This window comes from Myotis davidii, unplaced genomic scaffold (assembly GCF_000327345.1).
Source record: "Myotis davidii unplaced genomic scaffold, ASM32734v1 scaffold370, whole genome shotgun sequence".
Classification (NCBI taxonomy): Eukaryota; Metazoa; Chordata; class Mammalia; order Chiroptera; family Vespertilionidae; genus Myotis; species Myotis davidii.
The window spans coordinates 11,297,063-11,319,340 of record NW_006288615.1 but is presented as its reverse complement, the minus strand read 5'-3'; the positions used below and the strand labels follow the sequence as shown (position 1 = coordinate 11,319,340).

The window sequence follows — 22,278 nt, the reverse complement described above, 5'->3', positions numbered from 1 at the left end:
GAAAGAGGAGATAAAAAACTATGTAAATAATTTAGAATGAAATAGTACATTGGACAAGCATTAAACAGAAAAATAATGCATACAAAAACAATGAAGAATATGGCTTCAATAAAAGTAGAGATTTAATTAGACGCGGTCAGTGATCTATATATATCTTTCTATCAGTATTATATAACTGCAAAAATTGCTTCAACTTATCCAAAATAAAATCATTTAATAAAATTCTACGTACCCTTCTTAATAGCTTTGTACTTCTCTTCATTCTCCATAAAATTAGGATCCATCTTGAAAACATCTTAAAAAAATAAATTAAAAGTTTAAGTAAGTTTTTATTTTCTGTGCTTACACTTTTTGGTGCCCTACTTCCCAACCATCACCCCCTAACTTACTAAGAACATCTTCTGGATTATAGTCATCTTCAAGAGGAAGCATATGGGTGAACTGATCATCTTCTTCCACTAAGTCAAGTCCTTCTAGAATAACAGGGTGGTCCTTGAACCCATCTTTCCTTACAGCAAACATCACTTCAATCATGTACTGAACTCTTTTATCTATTTCAGACTCATGGAGAATGTTTCGAAGGCGTTCAAATATAGCTAGGTTAAGCAGAAAGAAAAGACAATAAAATAAGCAATAAATATTATAATACTCAAACAAAAGCTGGCTATCAAAACAAGGATATACACTACCATTGATTCCTCTTGGTGACACCTGTGTTAATTTGAGGCCACATTCCTTGAGAAAACCAATAGCTACTTCAACACTATCATCTGTTGGTCTTTCCAGGAGCAAAGTGAGCATCTCTAAGCATAAAACTTCATGTGCCTTAAATAGAATAAAGACATATGGAATAAAGAAAATGTTTTAACATTTATAAGCCTAGTATTGACAGTAATTTTAAGTTACTAAATCTGTTTTTTTGCATTGATAATATTGTATTACCAAAGTTTTATAATGTATATAAAAAATACTGCATATATGAAATACAATTATTCTTTTGCTTTCATTATGCATCTGTTAAGAATTCCCAAATGATTATTACAAAATTCCTAGTGTATTGCACTGAATAAAATTATTTGACTTACCTCCAGGAGAAATATTCTTATACATAATATAAAAAAATATAACATTTATTACCTATAGGGAATACAATAATTAACCTCAAAATATAAATTAAAATACTTTAATCTGGGATATTTTCATAGTCACTATATTAAGAATAGTGATTCTCTATAAGCACAAATATTTATATCCATTGTCCATTTCATTTTATCAGCAACTATTAGAAAATAATTCTTAAATTACATGCATAATTATTTTATCAGAAAATACCTTAATTTCTGGTATGAAATTATAATTTTAAATATATCTTTTATTTTTTAAACTAAATCAAACTACTTACACTGGTCATATTAAAAAAGTTAACACCTATAAACAATGCCAGGTAGAGTGGGAATAAAATTCTATTGGGAAGCTTTGCTGTGAAAAAGAACTAGAAATGTTCAAAAACACTATACATAAGCCTTTCTGAAGTCAAACACTTATTTAAGATGGGGAGGGGAAAAGTCTAAATTTCAACTCAAGACATTATTTTTTTTTTGTATTGAGCACAAGATAAAAAATACATACTACTTTTTATGGGAGGGGGCAAACAGTCTTATAAATTACAAGAAAACATCACCCTGTATCACAGTTGGGAAGAAAATATTTATCATTTTAACTGTTTTTGACAATGCCAAAGTATCTCTAATATAAAGTAAGATATACATTATAAAACTGAAACATATAGTTGTGCTGACATAGACATGTGAGGTTTTTATAGTCTTAAACAGCATGTTTTTATTATTTTAACTAATTAGGTTACAATCTAAAAGGTTTCTTAAACACTGACAAGAATTTCACATAGGAAATAATTAAAATAATATTTATGTTAGAGAAATAAGATAAAAGTGTGATTTTAAAATTGTTCTTATAGATACCATCAAACATGATAATACATATTGAAACTTTGAATGTGAACAAGAACAATTTTACTATCTCCTTCAAGTTGAAACAGAATCAAAACTCTCAAATAGTGATTAAATACAAAATAAACACAAAACTGAATAGATAAAATTATTTGTATTTAAAATTACCTAATCTACTATCCTATATAATAAGAGCCTATTATGCAAATTGTCCCCTTGGACAGTCATTCAACCCGGGAGTTTGGCTGGGAGACCAGGAGTTCGACTGCTCACTATGATGTGTGCTGACCACCAGGGGGCGGCACAAAACATGGCAGGTGTAAACGATGCAGTGCTGGCAGTGGGCAGCAGTGGAGGAGGCGCCGGCCCCAATGGGCCCCGACGAGAGTGGGACCACAGTGGAATGGTGGAGCAGGTGAGCGGGCGGCGCCAGGCCAAGGCGGGATGCCAGGTGGGGCTGCAGGGTGGGGACGCGAGCTGGGGCCCGATCTCTGCAGGCCACCCCAAGGGACCCCACCAGTGCACAAATTCATGCACCGGGCACCTAGTATTTTATAAACCGATTCTATGAATATATGGCTACATATACTATATGTATATACTAGCTGCAGGGATCAGGAATTTTTATTATTAGGTATTATTAGGTCCTCAAAGAGTGGGGGAAATACCAACTTTATTGCTTTGTAAAAACAAGTGCTATACTTTCTCTGAGAAAATGATTTGTAGTTAAGTGAACATGAAGAGAATTACGAGATCAATTTGATAAAACAATGTCTGGTTATTCTTCATATTAAATAATATTAAAGGCATTTATTATAGTTTTAACATTAAAATATTATCCAAGATACTTTTCCAAAGACTGTAAAATCAAAACAAAAACAGAGACATGTCATTGAAGTGCATCAAGTCTGTGTGGTCTAATGTCACTACAAGGTACTAAGTTTTGAAGATAATTACTTACCACATTTTGGTTAATAAGATGTGCCACAAATTTTGAAGCAGTCAGACAAAGTTGCTGGTAAGTGAAGATAGAGAAAAAGTTAATCCATAAACTAAAACCAATTTTCATTTATCTAAAAATCTATAGCTTACACACTCTTTAAAATATGTAATACACAGGATCATTTTTATATCAAAGTTAAAGAATAAGAACTAATAGATGTGAAAGAGTGCCATTTCTGGCAAAATAGTTAAAATTTCTGTGGCTCATCATTAGTAGCCAGAGATATTTAACAGAGTAAAAAAAAAGTTTTCATGAAATATGCAGTTTTAAAAAAGAATTCCTATATAGAAATCAACATTGCTCACTATTGTCGATACTGACTTGTTCATCTGTCCTTATATGGCAGTTTACTTACAAGCCCATCATATATACCTTATCATTTCTTCGATAGCCTTTCCGGAAATTAAGAATTAACCTCTTGAGGATTAATTCTCCGATTTGTGGAAATTTCGAGTTGATAATAGCCACTAAGGCTGCATAAACATGGGTGAAGATTGGAGAAGCACTCTGTGCTTGCAAAACAGATCTGGACAGCAGGCCTCTGTTAAAAAAAAAAAAAGAAAATCAACAATAATCACCAATTTGATTAGAAGAATAAAAAACTCATTTAAAATCCAGTAATATTATTCCTCTGTAAATAATCACAAATGCTAAATCAGGATTAAATTTATATCACTTTATTTGGGAGAAAAGTTTATCTTTCTAACAAGTGAAAACTGCTTTTGAGAAAATAAACTTCAATTTGTGCTTTCACAAAACAGATTTTACTACAATTTTTTCTTCAAAAAATTTTCTCTCACAATATAATTCCTCTTTTCCAATTTCTGTTTATTATATCTAATTATAAATTTGAGTTTTTTTAAACTTCTTAAAAGTAATTAAACATTTGCAAAATAGTATATCAAAAACAGACCTGCTTCAAAAGTACTAAACTTAAACAAAATAAGATTTCCACTACTGGACCATTATTTTAAATAAAATTATGTGATTAAAGACAAATTTGGGTATTTCCCATCTTTAAGCCTATTTTCAGTAAATTAAAAATGAAGATTTGGAAGCAATGCAAGAATAATGCTAAAACAATGACAGAAATATAAAAAGTTCTATGTTAACTCACTTTTAAAATAAGCATGTTTCTATATGCATTTGACAAGGAGAAAGATGCAAAGTGGGCTGAACAGTTATTTTTAGCAATATAATGACAATTAATTATTAGACTGCCAAAAGGCAGGAAACCATTGTCTTAGTAGTCATCGGGTTAAGGTGTGACAATTAAATCATTAGAGTAGAAAATGAGAAAAGAGAACTCAGCTAATAAGTGGTAAGATCTTAAGCAACCCACATAAGTTCTCAGAAAATGAAAGAGCACTACCTACTTCTGAGAACAGTGGCTACCTTAGGTCACCTTTCTTTATCCTCACAACATGCTACACCTCAGTTTATATGCCCAATGTTGTTTGGAAAGGAATCAGGGTCATGTGAAAATAGACTTCAGATTTAAATAATAAATAGAATGAATACAGGATATCTGTTTCCTGACCCTTTTCAACATCACGAACTACTTAAAACCGCAAAGAAAATGCTAAGTCATTCTCTTCTGCTTTTCTAAAATGTATTACTGATCTTCCTCACTTCTTTCACATTCTCACTTTGCTTTCATTAGAAATTAAACTGGTTTGAAGATATTCACTATTCTTCATGAGTTTAAGTTATTAGAAGTATTCCATACATAAATATCTTCAAAAGTCATTATATCACATCAAAGCTTCTTAAAAGCAAAATCTCCATACAACCTTCAATTGTTAAGTACAGGCTATTTGTTAATAGTTACCTTTTTACAAAAATTGCATTTTAAATATCCACAATTACCTCTGAAATAAGGTAGCATAATAAATCAATAATTATGGTTCATGTAGGTTATGTTCCTTTGAAAAACCACTATGAAATACTACAAATAAAATAGCTGATGCTTACCTCCCTCTAACTATGTTTTCTTGAAGGAGTTCTTGAATAATAATACCTATATTAGAAATGTTGACTTTGTTGATAAGACCATTAATTGACTTCTTTAGGGCTTCCCAGCTCATCCTCTGGTATGCTAAGCTAAAAAGAATAGATTTTAATAAAGATTAAAACTCCATCAACAATCACAATAACAAGAGGTTATTTGAACATAAAAAATACTTAGTGCCTTTATTTTTAACATTATTTCCATAAAATGACCACAAATGCAGTAAAATATTACTAAATAAACACAGATTATATCCTAAGCCAGTGGTTGGCAAACTGCGGCTCGCGAGCTACATGCGGCTCTTTGGCTCCTTGAGTGTGGCTCTTCCACAAAACACCGCGTGCAGGTAGGCATGTACAGTGTGATTGAAACTTCGTGGCCCATGCGCAGAAGTCGGTATTTTGTGGAAGAGCCACACTCAAGGGGCCAAAGAGCCACATGTGGCTCGCGAGCCACAGTTTGCCGACCACTGTCCTAAGTTACTTGATTTTTATGTACATATAATGCTTACACACAGACTGCTTCCCTTTAATAACATACATTTATTAAGGACATATAAGGATAATCATATATATTGCAATTTACAACATTTAATTCATTAGTCAGATTCAATACATGGTTATTTTACATTATAAGACTTTATTCAAACTTGTCTTTAAAAATTTTTTTAGATAAAAGCTATTATTTTTTATTTTAAATTATAATCTGAAATACCTACATATAAACCATAAAAAAGAAATTTTTATTATGTTCCATCTCCTAAAAGCATGAGAAAACAAAATTATTTTAAACTATCCTATATAATAAAAGCCCAGCAATCAAACAGCGGAATGACCAGAAGACCAGTCAACCAGTCGCTATGACGCACACTGACCACCAGGGGGCAGGCCCTCAATGCAGGAACTACCCCTGGTGGTCAGTGCGCTACCACAGTGGGAGCGCCACTCAGCTGACCGGGATGAGCGGCTGCTCTCGCAGCAGCTCAGAGGGTGGGTCCATAGCCGCTCGACTGAGCGGCACTACTATAGTGGGCCGATCCCTGCAGGCCACACCCCCCACTAGTGCACAATCCTGTGCACCGGACCTCTAGTAAAGAAATAATAATTATAGGAAAAGGAAAGTCATATGAAATCGTGGGCTGAAAGACTGTTCTAAATATTTAAAGAACGTCTCTACATTTATGTAATAATCCCATAGCTATACCAGCTGAATGCCAGATAGCTATACTTTTTAACTAAAGTCGTAGGTAAATTTTTCAGCCATAAAGTTTCTTTGGTTGAACGTGATACAGTCTAAAACCTTTTAAAGCTCTAAGATTCTATGGTTTTTTATAATTATTTCTTTATGGAATGTCATTTCAGATGCAGTTTTAATTTTTTTTTCTTACATATAAATTTTTGAGGAAGCTGATAGACTTCTTGGGATAATATTTACAAATGTATAGGATTACAAAGGATAGCAATCATACTGAAATATAGTTTTTAAAACATGAAAAGAACAAAAGTTTGATATAGTACTCTCTGTGCTTCTTAACACATTAAATAACAAGAACTGGTAGTAGGCCTAATAACTTCTTTAATTTCCAAATACCATGGCCATAAAGAATTATTATGAGATATTTGCAACTAATAGTCTATTAATACTATGGTCTGTTACCTATATTCCCATAGGAAAAAATGATAAATTTTAGTTAGAGATTAGTAAAAATAAAGATGCATTTCCCCCCATTTATGTTCATGAACTGCCTGAATTCTATTCATGGATCTCTTAAAGGTGTGTAGGTTAAGATTCCCTATTCTGGAGTGACTAGAGGCCAGATGAACGAAATCTGTGCAAGAGTAGGTCTTCCTTCCCCCAGCTGCTGGCACCAGCTTCCCTCGAAGCCCTGGCTTCATCTGGAAGGACGTCCAGTCTAATTAGTATATTATGCTTTTATTATTATAGATATTAAGGAGAGATGGGGAGAGTATTTTATTACTGATACTATCCTCAACAAACACTGAGGATACTAAGCAGACTGAATTGTAGTTAATTTTATTGTTTCTAAATTTGCTATAGATCATGTACCCCTTAGTGCCTGCACTCCCACTGTTCCTCAACCCCAACCTTTTGGTATGCTACTATCTCTAAAGAAATATATCTATGGCTTAATAACCAACTTGACCAATAAAATATTACTGATAATCACTTCTATTAAACTTTGATTAAAAGACTGTATCAAGTAAAATTATACTTCTTAATTAGGAAGCCTACAATTCACCTGATTAAGTACCTTCTAAAAGCAAAGACTACAGATTTCTTTGTCCCCTTTACAGCCTCTGAACAGACTTCAAATCTATATATATATATATACTAGAAGCCCATTGCAGAAGGATTCCTGCAAGAATAGGGCTTCCTTGGGCCAATCACGCTGTCAAGCCTCTCCGCCCAGGGCTGCACACGGGGGTCCCAGCTGGGGGCGGGGCTTAAGCGGCCCATTCACGCCGCCAAGACCCTCCACCCAGGGCCGCACACAGGGGTCCCGGCTGGGGGCGGAGCTTAGGCGGCACACGGGGGCCGGATGGCAGCTTGTGCTGGCCCGCCCTGCCTGCAGTATGCAAATTAGCTGCCATCTTTGTTGGCAGTTAATTTGCATATTGTACTGATTAGCCAATGGGAGGCGTAGCGAAGGTACAGTCAATTACCATGTTTGTCTATTATTAGATTAGATAAAATTATGTTCTAGGAATTACTTAAAATTTCATATATTGCTGACTGCCCACTTTATTCATAAGAAAAACTTGCATTAACAATGCTTCTTGTTTTTTACAATTAGGATTGCTTTGGGCTGGACTGGGGACAGTTAATACTTCTCACTAATGCTGCCACTACTGCTTCTATAAGAGCTAAACGCCTCTGTGATCATGAAGCTCCCACGAACCACAGAGGCCATCTCCAAATCCCTCCTCAGCATAACACTCCAAGCATCACTACCAAGTGTTGGGACATGACATATGAAGAGAAACGTACTTACCAGTTTTAAATTTAATGTCATCTAATGTCCCTTTCTAGCACATAACTTTTTAAGTTTTAACTTATCTCAAGTCTTTACACTTACACAAATGACATTTCTACTTCAAGCTCAGTTCTGAAAGACATTTAGACTTCATTTATACAAGGTTATCAAGTACTTTCAAGTTGCCATTAAAATACCCACAAAAGATGCAGGAACACTCTCTCTTGACAAGCCTAGAATCTGTTTTTCTTAAAGTACAGCCATCTTCTAGCCCAATCTTTTTACTACCTACCTAGCAACTGAGTGGGCATTTCAATCTCACACCTAGATGTTATCTCATCCCATGAGAGAAACTTAACTGCACTTTCCTATATAGCTCCTCAACATCCCAATTGTTTTAAAAAGGGGAGGAAAGGTATTTTCAGTGTGAATAGTCATATGTAAATTTTGAATGTCTGCCTTAGTGTAGCAAAACATTATAATCCAAGATGTTATGGTCAAAGAAAAAAAGGGAAAAGAAAATTGTGAACTTAGTTCCATGGATTAGTAGTGGGGTTGGCAAATTACACCCATGAGCCAAATGTGGCCCGCTGCCTGTTTGTGTAAATAAAGCTTTATTGGAACAAAGCTGCTCATCTGTTTACATATTATTTATGGCTGTATTCCCAAGAGTCATCAAGTAGTTGTAACAAAGATAGAATAACAGACAAAGACTTAAATATTTACTGTCTGATCTTTTCCAAAAAAGTATGCCAACTCCTGGTTTGGTAAAACTGAAGATTCATTTTAGGTAAAAAATATCAATACTCTTGATTATCCAGGAAAAAGAGACACTACTAATAGGTAAGCATGCAACTATGAAAGAAATAATCTAAAATAGCTAAGTGTTATTTCCTTAAATTTTTAAATTCATACATACAAAGAAATAAAGAAGTGCTGAGCTAATGTGTCAGGGTAGGACAAATAGTATGCAGCATTCCAATGAAGGTTATAGAGTGAAGAAGGAAAGAAGTCTAATTTAAGGGATCTATCATTGTGGACTAATGTAAATTCTCAACGGCCAAGGTTAATTAGACCTTAGTTGATTTTTGTTTTTCAATGAGAATATCATTGCCTTGTATAGTTAGTGATATGAACATGCCTGTTTTTATCTGTGATCTGTTCTTGCATCATCCTGAGCTTTGCCGGAGGAATATATGCTCCACCAGTACGAGTAAGAAGAGGATCCAGCTCCTCTTTCTTCTTCTTTGCAGTAGGCTCATCCTGAGCAGAGGAACTTTGGGTTACCGATGGTTCTGGGCTTCTCCTCCCAGGCGATGAAGATCTCCGGTACCTTTTCAATTCCACATCTCTTTCTCTTTCTCTTTCTCTTTCTCTGCGTTTCTCTCTGTCCCTACTTCTGTAACATTAAATTTTGGGAAATGGAGAAAAGACAATATAAAATACAATCTTAAATGTATTTCTGCATACCAAATGAGTGAGACCATAAGTGGGCCCAATAAATTCAGAGAAGGAAAAGTGGTTTGGAATGGTGAGAAAGTACTTCACAAGAAAATGTAATTAAATTAAATTATGTCATCAAGGCTTGACAATTTATATTGGGGGCAAGAAGACGAGGGGAGAGGGAAGGGTGAATGGCTTTCTGCAAGTAGAAGACAAAATAACTAATGGAAAACTGAGCAAGGTTGTTCAGGCCAGAATGAAAAGAACAATCAGGAAACAATAAAGAATCATGTATAACAATAGTTGGAAGTATGTGTTCAAGTCAGGCTGAAATTTTCAAAGACAAGCAATACACTTTAAATAGTTTCAGAATGGGATAGTGACATAAAAAGAGTGTTTTAAGAAGACAAATTGGCTTATGATACACATGATATAAACTATATAAAGGAGAAACCAGAGTTTATCATCAATAATGACAATTTAGGAGCAAGACTATCATAAAAATGTAACATTTGAAATTGTTTCTTGATACAACCGATATTTTTATCAAAAACTTCAGAATATCAGAAATTTCTGTTTGAGACAATTTTTAAAGAAAATCAACCATTTTCTAGCCACAATTACTCTTCCCTATTAATGCAGGTGAGTATTCTTTCTTAAGCTAACACTTAATAATTAATTAGATAGGGCGGGGGGAAAATGGACACATATGTAATACCCTTTGTAATACTTTAAGCAATAATAATAATAAAAAAAGAATTAATTAGAATATTGCTCTCTGAAACTATCAAGAATAACAAGAAAGGGTAAATCCTTGATTTTTGCTATCTTTCCCCAGAGAAGAGTTTGTCCACCTATCTATTTTTTACATATACAGATACTGCCTTGGAAACTCAGGTCATTCTACTCACACTTTGTGCAACGATGAGTTATATGAATACAGTAAATAAAAACTGTTTTATATTATCTTATATGAAAGCAAGGGCTGCACAACCAGGAAACCACTGAATAGATTTTACCTAAATCTAGAGGGCATATGAGATTACTGTCTTAATATACAGTAATGCAACCTAGAGACAGAGAAAAGCAGTCAGTTTGAAAATGATGTCTAGAAACCCCAATTAGTCACAAAGTCAGGTGCTCTGAAATCTAGGCACTGATTTGCAATGGAGTTGCTTCCTGTTATGAAGATAACATGTTCCAAGAGAGTAACTAACAGCAATGATTATGATTCTTCTGAGAACCACCTACTAAAACTACTAACTGGCTGATAAAATTGTGTCCTTATAATTATAGTGCTGGTTCCTTTAGAGTGCATGAGCAACACAGTCTCCTTTGAATCCAGATAGAAATATTTCTCTTCAAATGGCTTTGGACTGTTAGCCATTATATTCTACCTTAATACTTCAGTGTGACTGTGTGGGTCAAATGAGACTTTTTGTACATAAAATGGACCAAACACAGACTTATAGTGAAATAATACAGTCAGGGATGATGGAAAATCATGGGCTTTAGAGTGAGAATTGAGTTCAAATCCCAGTTTCATCATCTACCAGACAGGTAACTGCCACTTGGGGTAAATTACTCAAATCACTTCAAACCAGTCCTCTTTTCTAAATTGTGAAAAACAGTATCTAGCTTGTATGTGAGAAAGTATTCAAAATGCCTAGCACAGTGGTCGGCAAACTGTGGCTCGCGAGCCACAGTTTGCCGACCAGTGGCCTAGCACACTAAATAGGGTGATAGTAGTTGTTCTTATTAAGGTGTCATTAAGATGACAGAAGATGGGATTGGCTTTTGGAGGTTCATTTAATCTGACATTTGAAGACTGGAGATATATATGAAAGTAAGAGAAGTGAAAAGGAAATTTGAGCTGCAGATATCAAATAATGCATTTAAGCACCAAACTGCAGAGTTTTGATCAAAATTCTAGTAGGAATACAGTTTTGGAAATCATGGATTAGGTACCGACAGAGATATCAAAATCAGTAAGAACTTAGTGAACAATAAAACATGGTAGACAAGTTTTTGAAACTAGATGACTAATAAGGTGGGTAGTCAAGTACTCCAAGACTAAGAATAATAACATATTTAGATTAAAACTACAGAATGGTAACTTCATTTTCAATGTTCATTTGCCATTATGCAGGAAAGTAAATTTAGATCACTTTAGGTGATATAATATGAACAACTTCCTTTCATTCAGTAAAGAATCTCAAAACACACGAGCCAACTCCTCTTGCAGTACAGTATAATGAATAAGAGCTTCGGCTCTAGAGTCAGACAGATTTGAGACTAACATGTTTCTAGAACACACACAAATGTTTTAACTTCTCTAAGCCTGTTCCTTTTTTTTAAATTTTTTTGTTAAGTTATTACATGTGTCCTTATCCCCATGTTACCCCCCATCTAAGCCTGTTTCTTGATCTATAAATAGACATAACAGCATCTAACATCATACACTTACTGTAACAGAACTAATTTACATGAAGTCCTTATTAGAAGATCATCCACTTAATGCTATTATTGTTTTTATTATAAAGAATAAAGAAAAGTTAAACTAATACACTCTTTCTATAGTTAAAATTTCCAATACTAACCGTGACTCCATGCTGCCATCATAAGAACGTCCTCTTCTTGAACGCTCATTGTCTGACCTGCTGTACTCAAAGTAATCTCTATCCCGGGGGGATCTTTCTTGTTCTGCATATCTAACACAGCAAATAAGAAAACCAAAGTTGAAAACAGCTATGTTACACTTAGGAAAGCCATACATTGGTAATGTAAAGCAACTCTATGACTAAAAAATGTCTTATCAAACTGTTTTTAACAGACAGCTCATTATTTGACACCCATTCATTCAGTCTTGATTATAAAAGCTTTGTTGTACACAACAACAAAACAACTGCTGGAATTCACTTTACCAAACTTGTCATCCTGATTCACACTGTCCAAAGGAAGATATGTATCTGGATATCGTATACAGTCAGCATGAAAAACACTCATCCTGAAAATGACTTCTTTTGCTTAGTCTATAGCTACTCATTTTATCAAAACACTGAATAAATGAGATCAACGTCATCAGTTGGTGTCTATAAAGACCAGTTTAACTTCACTCCAAAAGACTTTATAAGCTACTAGAGGCCCAGTGCACGAAATTCGTATACTCAGGGCAGAGGAGGTCCTTCAGCCCAGCCTGCGCCCTCTCGCAGTCCAGGAGCCCTCAGGGGATGTCCGACTGTCACGGAGGTGGGAGAGGCTCCTGTTACCACTGCTGCACTTGCCAGCTGTGAGCACGGCTTCTGGCTGTGCTGTGCTCCCCCTGTGGGAGCACACTGACCACCAGGGGGCAGCTCCTGCATTGATCAGGATAGGGCCAAAACCGGCTCTTCGACATCCCTTGTGGGGTCCCGGATTATGAGAGCGCACAGGTCAGGCCTAGAGACCACAATGGTGCTCGATTGAGGCTGGGGAGAGATGCGGAAGGTTGGCCATCCAGGGAGGGACTGTGGGAGGGCTCCAGAGTGTATCCAGCCATCTTGCTCAGTCCTGGATCGGCCAGACCCCAGCAGCAAGCTAACCTACAGGTCGGAGTGTCTACCCCCTGGTGATCAGTGCACATCATAGTGAGCGGTTGAGCAGCCTTAACCTATCATCAGCATATTACGCTTTGATTGATTGAATGGCCAACCGGTCGACTGGACACTTAGCATATTAGGCTTTTATTATATAGGATTATTCTTGAAACTGCATTTTTGGATAGCAGTGACAATGATTAAAATTACTAGAAACAAGGATGAATAGTATAAAATCTGCTATTTGAATGTTAAAAATCAGTAAAATCAGAGAACCTTAAGAGAAGTTAAATACACACCCACATAATAAATATACATAGTAACATAATCAATATTTTATATACACATTTAAGTCTGTGTGTAGAGAGATTATTTTTTTAAATATAGAGAGTAGATGACTGATGAAAGGTAGTAAGTAGTTGCAAACCATGGCAATTAACTTGCCCATGAAGAAAGATTTTTAGCAGAGAAAGGAGACTTTTAGCAAGGAGAGGAAGAGATTAGACAAATGAAAGAAAGTTTAGAGGGTGCTTTTCCCTTCATAAATTATTTCTAATAGTCATGGTTTACTAAATGAAAGAACTTAAGTCCATATGAAAGCATGATGAATATAATGGTAATATTTCTGCATCTTTAATCTTAACATGATATATAAACAATACTAGTATTTTAAAGACTATAAACAGCTCTGTAAATGTAAAGGATAGTAGTAACAGCAAAAGCAGCACCTCAAAATAATGTAATTTCAACTGTTTTCCACTTTATAAACTCATTCTAGAGAGAGATATTAAAGTTCTTCCCTCTTACCTAAAAAATTCCTTAAAATCTAGATTTATTTGCTAGAAAGACCTAGGTCAGTAAGAATGATTCATACTCAAGTCCACTCAATATTCTTTATAAAACCATAAAAAAGTTGTCCACTCTAAAATTGGGAAACCAAGAGTTAAGTAATTTCTTAAACTTATAAAACATTTAAATTGAATTCAGAACACATAAAACTGTTTACCTGTCTTCTGGAGAGATGGTCCTTTGATATGAACTGTTGTTTTCCCTTCTGTCATGACCTGAAGAATGCTTCCAAAAAGAAAAAAAAGAAGGAAGTATTTAAAAAGTCATGTTAACACATAGCCAATGAAATATATATCTCATAAAATTGGAAATGCTTTAGAAATTACTTCAAAATATTTTTCAAAAACCTGTTTTCACTATGGAGCAAAAACCCAAAAAATTCAAGATAGATGAAAATATTTCTCACATGCCACCTTGCTGATATTTTACTCCTATATGTTATAAATGTATAGGATACTACTTTTATTTCACCTCTCCTGGTGAAAAATAAGATCAAAACTTTCTTTTGGTGAAAAACATGACTAAGGGCCAGAAGTTTTCTAGCAAGAGCTCACTTTTGTGGTTATGCCCAAGACTTACTACTGCACTGACCTTCTTATTTCCTTTGGCTTATAATAATCACAATTTTAGTACAAGTTAATGAATCTAGATATAATAAATGGCTAGAAGAAACAAACTCTAATATACTTATGAAATTCATTCGTGTTTTCAGCAAACATTATTCGAGTGTCTGATATGTATGGCACTACATTAGCCTATAAGGATTTGAAAGATATGACTTGAAAGATATAGCCCCTGTGTCAAATCCTTTGAAAAATAACAGACATACAAATAACTTCAATAAACATGAGATTAAAGAGACATGTCACGTGAGACAGAGATATGAACCATCTAGTTTGAGAACATATATTAACTTAAAAATCCAAATATGTATAAAAAGCCAAAATATTTATCTCTATAAATAGGTAAATTTTTATACCATTGATCAGCATCAATATTGACAAGGTTTTTAGAAAGAACTAAAATAATTTTAATTAACCAAATTAAAAGAAAAGAAAAAAAGTATGTTTTTTAAAGTATCTTAATCTAGAAATCTAAGAAAAACAAATCAAATAATGAGTAACTTGTTCTGCATACTTGCATACTTGCCTTCTTAATGGGAAAAAGATATATATAAAAATAGAAAATTACTGCATAGAAATATAAACAAGTACTCAAACTTCATCTTATTTTATGATTATCTTTTTAACAGAAGTTGGAGTCTAACATTATCACAAGTAAATTTCCAATCTCATTAACTATTGAAGGAAGCATTTAAACTAGATTAATCTATGTAAGTAAATAAGCATGTGATCAAATCTGTAATTTACAGTAGCCATAGTTAGTTAGGCTGTTATTTTATACTCACTGCAACCGACTTAAAACCCTGTTTCTAATGTGTATAAGAAAGTTTTTAAATTATTTCACTTAACAACACAATGAAGTAGAAATGTTCAACATCATCTATAATAACAAAAGGGTAATATGCTAATTAGACCAGATGTCTTCCGGATGTCATTCCAGACATCCTTCCTGATTAAGCCAGGGCCGGAGGGGTCCCAGGTGCCTGCGGGAGGCCTGAGGGAAGCCAGCCAGGTCCAGGTGCCTGTGGGCGGCTTGAAGGAAGCAGCCCGAGTCCCGGGTGCCTGCAGGCAGCCGGAGGAGGGAAGCAGCCTGAGTCCTGGGTGCTGGAGGGATCTGGTGCCGGCAGCCAAGGGAAGGAAGGCCTACTCTTGAATGAATTTTCGTGCATCAGGCCTCTATTACATATATATAGGTTTTAAAACCTGACATCAAGATCTTAAGCCAAATATGGAACACAAGACTCATTCAAGTCATGGTAACATCAAACATAGTATTTACTGATATTTATTATATGACATAGGCCTTCCTGTGTAGTCTGCAGAATACAAAGGAAAACCCCTCAAGGAATTTATGATCTTGTAGGAGAGATGGTTATAAAGACTTCCACAATTAAACATATCAGATTAGATGTTCGAGAGAGAGAGAGAGAGAGAGAAAAGGGAGAAGAAGAAGGAGGAAAAGAAGAAGGAGGAAGAGAAGGAGGAGGGGAAAAAAGAGGAAAGAGAAAAAGAAAGAGACACTAAAACTGCATCTCTACTTTTTCCTTTACAAGGCACTGCAATTATTTTTATTACATTAGGGAGATGGCCTCAATTCTGTGCTAATGATTTTTGACACATCTCCATAACATCTGTTGTGAGAAAGAGAGAGAAACCAGAAATATTGAAATTGAGAATGGGGATTTCATAAATATGATGACGTTAATGGATGACTGGCACACACAGTAAGTGCTAACAGGAGATCTTGAGTAGGGCACAACCACCACGGTACAGAAGGCACAACCACCACGGTACAGAGTACTGAGGAATGACAGTGAGTAAGGGGGACCTGAACTAGGCTTTAGTAGGTGACAGGATTTCACTATGTGAAAAATCATTTTGAGGTAAGATCCAAATAATAACAACCAGAATTTCCCAATTTCCTCTATCATAGAGTTAGATTATAAGTCAGAGCGATAGTTGAAAATAACTTATTGTCAAAATTACCTTTAAAAATTCTGTTCATTTAGCAAAACAAATACAGTATACCACACAGCCACTTGTAGTCTCTAACAATGTAGAGAGAGCAGTACAAGGAGGTGACCTCAAGGTGGACCCCTGAGTCCAAAGCTCTGGGTATACATTAGGCTCAGGGAGCAAGTCAAGAGCAAGGGACAGGATGGCTGGAGGTAGGGAGCTTGCTTCTGGCTAGCTAAGGAAGCTACAGTAAAGCTCAATGGGAAAAGAAAGATCCTCAGCTCAAGCCTCTTGAGCCTAACAGATGAGCTCAGAACATCAAAGGAAGATCTGAGCTTCCCCTGAGGCAAGATTGGTTCCAATCCAGCCAGTGGACCTGCCTGTGGCTTACAGGATAGAGGGAAACACACTAAACTGAGAAATGACTGGGAGAGCCCAAACCATGGCTCAAGGGATCACAGAGGACCCATTGGTAACACAAGAGGGAAGGGTGGAGAAGCTTAGTCTAAGACAGTGGTTCTCAACCTTCCTAATGCCGCGACCCTTTAATACAGTTCCTCATGTTGTGGTGACCCCCAACCATAAAATTATTTTCGTTGCTACTTCATAACTGTAATTTTGCTACTGTTATGAATCGTAATGTAAATATCTGATATGCAGGATGTATTTTCAGTGTTCCAAATTGAACGTAATTAAAGCATAATGATTAATCACAAAAACAATATGTAAATATGTATGTGTTTTCCGATGGTCAGGCAACCCCTATGAAAGTGTCGTTCGACCCCCAAAGAGGTCGCTACCCACAGGTTGAGAACCGCTGGTCTAAGAGGAGCAGGAAGATCTGAGAGAGACTAGACACTTCTCCCTCTGTAGAAAAGATGTCAGTCTAAATCTGAGTGCTTGGATGAGGGGCTGATGGCTGTTTTCAGGTGGCCTGCACCCCCGTTAGGGTGGGGGTCCCCACTGGGGTGCCTGGTCAGCATGGGTGAGGGGCTGAGGGCTGTTTGCAGCTGGTCACACACCCTTCAAGGTAGGGGCCCCCATTGGGATTCCTGGCCAGTCTCAGTGAGAGGCTGAGAGCTGGAATCATTGGGTCTGCCTCATGCATGCCCCCCACAGGTGATTGAGCCACAACCCAGGCATGTGCACTGACCAGAAATTGAACTGTGACCTCCTAGATCATAGGTCAACGCTCAACCACAGAGCCACACCATCTGAGCAGAGAAACAATTCTGAAAGCAGTTGGAGTTACTGACCCATTACTCATCTCCTCCTATGCTTCCTTTTTCATAACCTGTTCCAGCCAGACTGGACCACCACTTGCTGTTCCCTCTGCCTGGCACACGCTTCCACCAAACACCTGCATGGCTAATTTCCTCATATCCTTTAAGTCCCTGCTTCAATGGCTACCTTTTCTTTTTTTAATATATTTTATTGATTTTTTACAGAGAGGAAAGGGATAGAGAATTAGAAACATCGATGAGAGAGAAACATCAATCAGCTGCCTCCTGCACATCCCCCTACTGGGGATGTGCCCATAACCAAGGTACATGCCCTTGACCGGAATCAAACCTGGGACCCTTCAGTCCACAGGCCTACACTCTATCCACTGAGCCAAACCGGTCAGGGCAAATGGCTACCTTTTCAATGGGCCTTTCCTATTAACCCTTTGAGTGCCAACCAATATCCTAGGAACTATGCTAAAACTGCCAAGACATTTTTGCTGATTTTACAGCAGTTTAGGAAAAAAATTATGAATCGCAAGAAAATGAAGTTACATATTCAAAAACTTAAGGAAACCTTTCCTACTTTTTTTTTCATCTTTGACAAATATTGTTTGCTGATTGTATTATAAAATATTAGAAAAAAATTTGCACAAAACATGTTAAAATAAAATTAATGTTGACTTTGAATACATGAATGAAGATATTGTTTAACTTTTAATATGATTTTGATTTAAAAAAATCTAAAATATTTAGATAATAAAAGCAGACTTAGAACTGGACGCCATTTCAAAGCTTTAGGGCTACAAAATCTGAGTAAACTTCATAAAATCGTAGTACCTATAAAAAATTAGGCAGATAAATGCCAGTGGTCAACTTTAGAACTACAAACATTTGGCATCTTAAGTAATCTGCACTTAGGTGCCATCTGTCAATAAAGAGTGAACTACTAGCATCTAATAGTGACACTGCGATAGCGTTCCCGGCACTTTTGGCGAAAGTCAGGAGGAGAGCAATTGCGCTCCCCGGCACTCTAGGGGTTAAAAACTGCACCCTCCAGTGCTACTGCTCAATCTTACCCTATTTCTTTTCTTCATAGCACAGTCAAGCACTTAGTACTCTACCAGACCATGTAATTTACTTGTTTTAAGTTTATGATTTATTTTGTCTCTTCCCACTAAAATGCAAACTCCATGAGAGCAAGGATTTGCTTTGTTCACCCTTTTACCCAAAGTACGTAGGTCACTGAGACACAGTAAGAATCCAGTGAATATTTGTTAAATGTATAATGTCTAAAGGACAGCACAGGATATACAGCTCATATATATATATATATAAAATGAACTATGCAACAAAAGGTTCACTTGTAGACAGATATGCAGGAACTACAACCATTTGGGCATCACAGTTCATTTCATGTGCATTAAGGATTTCCTGCCCTGTTATTTTTTTTTTCATGTGCCCACTAACATGCACTTTCTTGATTCATGCATACACACCCTGTATGTTCTCTCAACTGTCCTTTTGAACACTATTACTCCCACCTGACCAAGTATGCACATTTGAAATTGTGTTAGATGTATGCATGATGTCACTTTACTGTCTGAATTATATACATGCATTTTTGTTTAAAGGATAGGTAATTGACTACATGTTTATTTTTTTATTACACGTTTCAAAGACTTACTTTTATCTGTGCCACACTACTTTTCATTTTCTGCTGCCAGTTGATCCTATCAATCAGGCTCCTTAAGCTGGTCCAAATAACAAGTCCCAAATGGTATGAATTTTCTGACAGTATACTTTTTCTGTCTGCAAGGATCACCTATAAAATATACCAAAGAAAGCTCTGTTAACTTTGACCAACTTATTTTTCATAGTCAGTAGGCATAGATCTAACCAGTAATAAAAATATCCTTAAATAGTTCCACATAATAATGTATAAAGAACACATATTATTAGCAAAGATTCTGAACAAGAGAGCAAATAATTTAAAATCTAATGTCAGATAACTTTATTCAACTTGTTCTCAATGAAAGAAATATATCTACATCATAAAATAGTATTGTGACATTATAAAAAAACACATACAAAAAAACAAGTGAACAGGGGAAACAATTATAAAATATCCAATGTTCCTGTAATAATGATCAATCAGAGATAAATATACTTTGCATGAAAATATAAGATACTATAATAATAGCATACTCAAGCTAGCTAGCATAATCAAGTCTCAAAGGCTTCAGGTATATGCACTTATGAGAACTAAGTATTTGTTCAGAATAAACCTAGTCATCAACATTAAATGCTAAAATTAAATTTCACTATCCATCTGTTAAACACATTTTAGGAATTTTTGAAAAATGCTAAATTGATAATTATGTTTCCAAGTATTTTATTGGAGTTACATATATAAGTGATTTAGGGCTTATGAGAATTGCATATTTAAATGATTTATAATATGGTACATAGCACAGAATTACAAAAACAATATGAAATAGAAAAACAATTTTAAGATAAAGAATCTAGAGAAAGAACTGTTCTCAGTACCAAAAAAACTGAATACAACTAGGAAAAATATTAATTTTAATGCAAAAAATGTTACATATTATCTAGTACAATTTCTTCTTTTTAAAGATAAGATGAAAGTCAGATAACTCATTTAATGCCCTAAGCTATGATAGTTAGTGGTGGACCATAAGTAAAAACCTAGCCTGAGGACAGGTAAATAAGTATTCTTTTCATTAGACCATGTACACAAATAACCTTGACACTATATAGTGACATAGAGCTGCTACCATTTAATATAGATGGGGATGTACACAACCACTAAGTCAAGGAAAGTTTCTATTACAATAGTTAGCATGGTATCAATATTAATAAGTACAATATATGTAACATACTTTATAAACTTATCAATATATAAAATATAATTTCAATCTAAACACATAACTATTGTGCAAAATTTAACACTTTCCTTTGATATTCCTCTTGGGTCTTAAATCTGGTCTCTCTTCTCAACCTACCAACACATTAAAAATAAAATAAAAAAGCAACTTTCTATGTATTTTATTTCAAATGTACCTTATTTAAATTTAATTAGTTTTCTTTCTGATCAGTGTCATTTCCTCTTTCTACCACCCTTCAATCATCATCACCAAATAAAATTCTGGCAATCAAGTATACCATGTCCCAAAATGAAAGTATGAAATTGACAATATTGTAAGGTAGACTGGTACTGCAGTGCCAACAACAACAACAAAATGTTTAAAGTATTATCACCATCCAGATTTATATAAATTTCCCTCTAGGGAAATTCTTAGAGTTCAACATGTACATGCTTGATATTTGGTCTAATTGGAAATTCTTGCAACGAGAGCAATTTATCCAGAGTTTATAGCTCTCACTGCTCTTTTTAGCACCACTATGAGGATTTTATGATGAATTATTAAGTTTTCCTCTCCTTGTCACAAGTAAGCAACTCAGCAAAACCACACCTCCTTTCCTTAGTAAGGAGATTTTATAAGGAGATGTAGTTTAAAAATGATGACAATTTTACGTCAGAAAGCAAATATTTAATAACATTTGTAAGAAGGACTTTAACTGAAAATGAATAAACTATAAATTCTGCAATTATCTCAAAAATTCAGAAAATGCAAATATATTCACCAATGGCCAAAATGCACTGTTTTCTCTATTATTTCAGAACAATATTTCTACCATCATCCCTTATAAGTCCTTAACCCAGGTTAGAGGAACTCACCAAAATATACTATCATAAAATTGTTAAAAGGGGAGTGGATACCCTTTAGTTTGCTCTTCTGCATTCTACACATTAACAGCAGACTGGACAAATTTCAGACATTTTAACAGTTAAAAAAATAAAAATATATAAATCCATAAATCATAGTTGTCCACTGGGAATAACAGTAATATTAATCAATATTCAAAATAAATATAGTTTAAATTTGTTCTAAATGCAAAAAATATATAATTGGGGGGGGGGATCTTGAGGAAAATCCTCAAATAGGATCCAAGCCCCTGCCCCTTCCGAACAGTGATTTTACTTCTGAGGTAACAGACAGTAGCAGCAGATTGGCCACAGTTCTTAAACATTAATGACAAGATTGTTAGGGCCTTTCCCTGTTGGTACTGAAGGAAAACCCCTTTGTTTAAGAAAACCATTCTATTTTTTTCTTGCTATTTTTTAAATAGAAGTACACTAGAGGCCGAGTGCATGAAATTTGTGCATGGGTAAGGTCCCTAGCAGCTGCCAGCCTGGGCCTCCCTTCCCTGGATGCTAGTTGCCAGCCGGGGCCTTCTTTTATTCCGCGTCGCCCCCTGGTGGTCAGTGCACGTCACAGCAAGTGATCGAACTCTCTCTCAGTCAAACTCCAGAGGGCACAATTTGTATATTAGGCTTTTATATATGTACACTAGAGGCCCAGTGCACAAAAATTTGTGCCCTTGGGGGGAAGGGGGGGCCCCTCAGCCTGGCCTGTGCCCTCTTGCAGTCTGGGACCCCTTGGGAGATAACGACCTGCTGGTTTAGGCCTGCTCCCGGGTGGCAGAGGGCAGGCCCAATCCCTAGGTGCAGCCCCTGGTCGGGCTCAGAGCAGGGCCGATTGGGGAG

General features: G+C 35.6%; 1 protein-coding gene across 2 annotated transcripts in view; it reads right to left on the bottom strand.

Annotated features, from left to right (window-relative positions):
- CWC22 (CWC22 homolog, spliceosome-associated protein) overlaps positions 1-22,278 on the bottom strand; it is a 56,359-nt gene that overhangs the window by 22,804 nt on the left and 11,277 nt on the right. The window contains exons 2-11 of one of the 2 annotated variants that reach the window (XM_006760559.2): positions 19,333-19,470; positions 14,001-14,068; positions 12,020-12,130; positions 9,118-9,375; positions 4,945-5,073; positions 3,343-3,511; positions 2,929-2,982; positions 690-825; positions 390-596; positions 233-295 (exon numbers count right to left, since the gene is read on the bottom strand). In XM_006760559.2, coding sequence (XP_006760622.1) covers positions 233-295; positions 390-596; positions 690-825; positions 2,929-2,982; positions 3,343-3,511; positions 4,945-5,073; positions 9,118-9,375; positions 12,020-12,130; positions 14,001-14,068; positions 19,333-19,359 — 1,222 coding nt within the window. In that variant the 5' untranslated portion in view covers positions 19,360-19,470. Of the gene's footprint in view, positions 1-232; positions 296-389; positions 826-2,928; positions 2,983-3,342; positions 3,512-4,944; positions 5,074-9,117; positions 9,376-12,019; positions 12,131-14,000; positions 14,069-19,332; positions 19,471-22,278 lie in introns of both variants that reach the window. The other variant, XM_015561955.1, reaches the window with a different exon arrangement.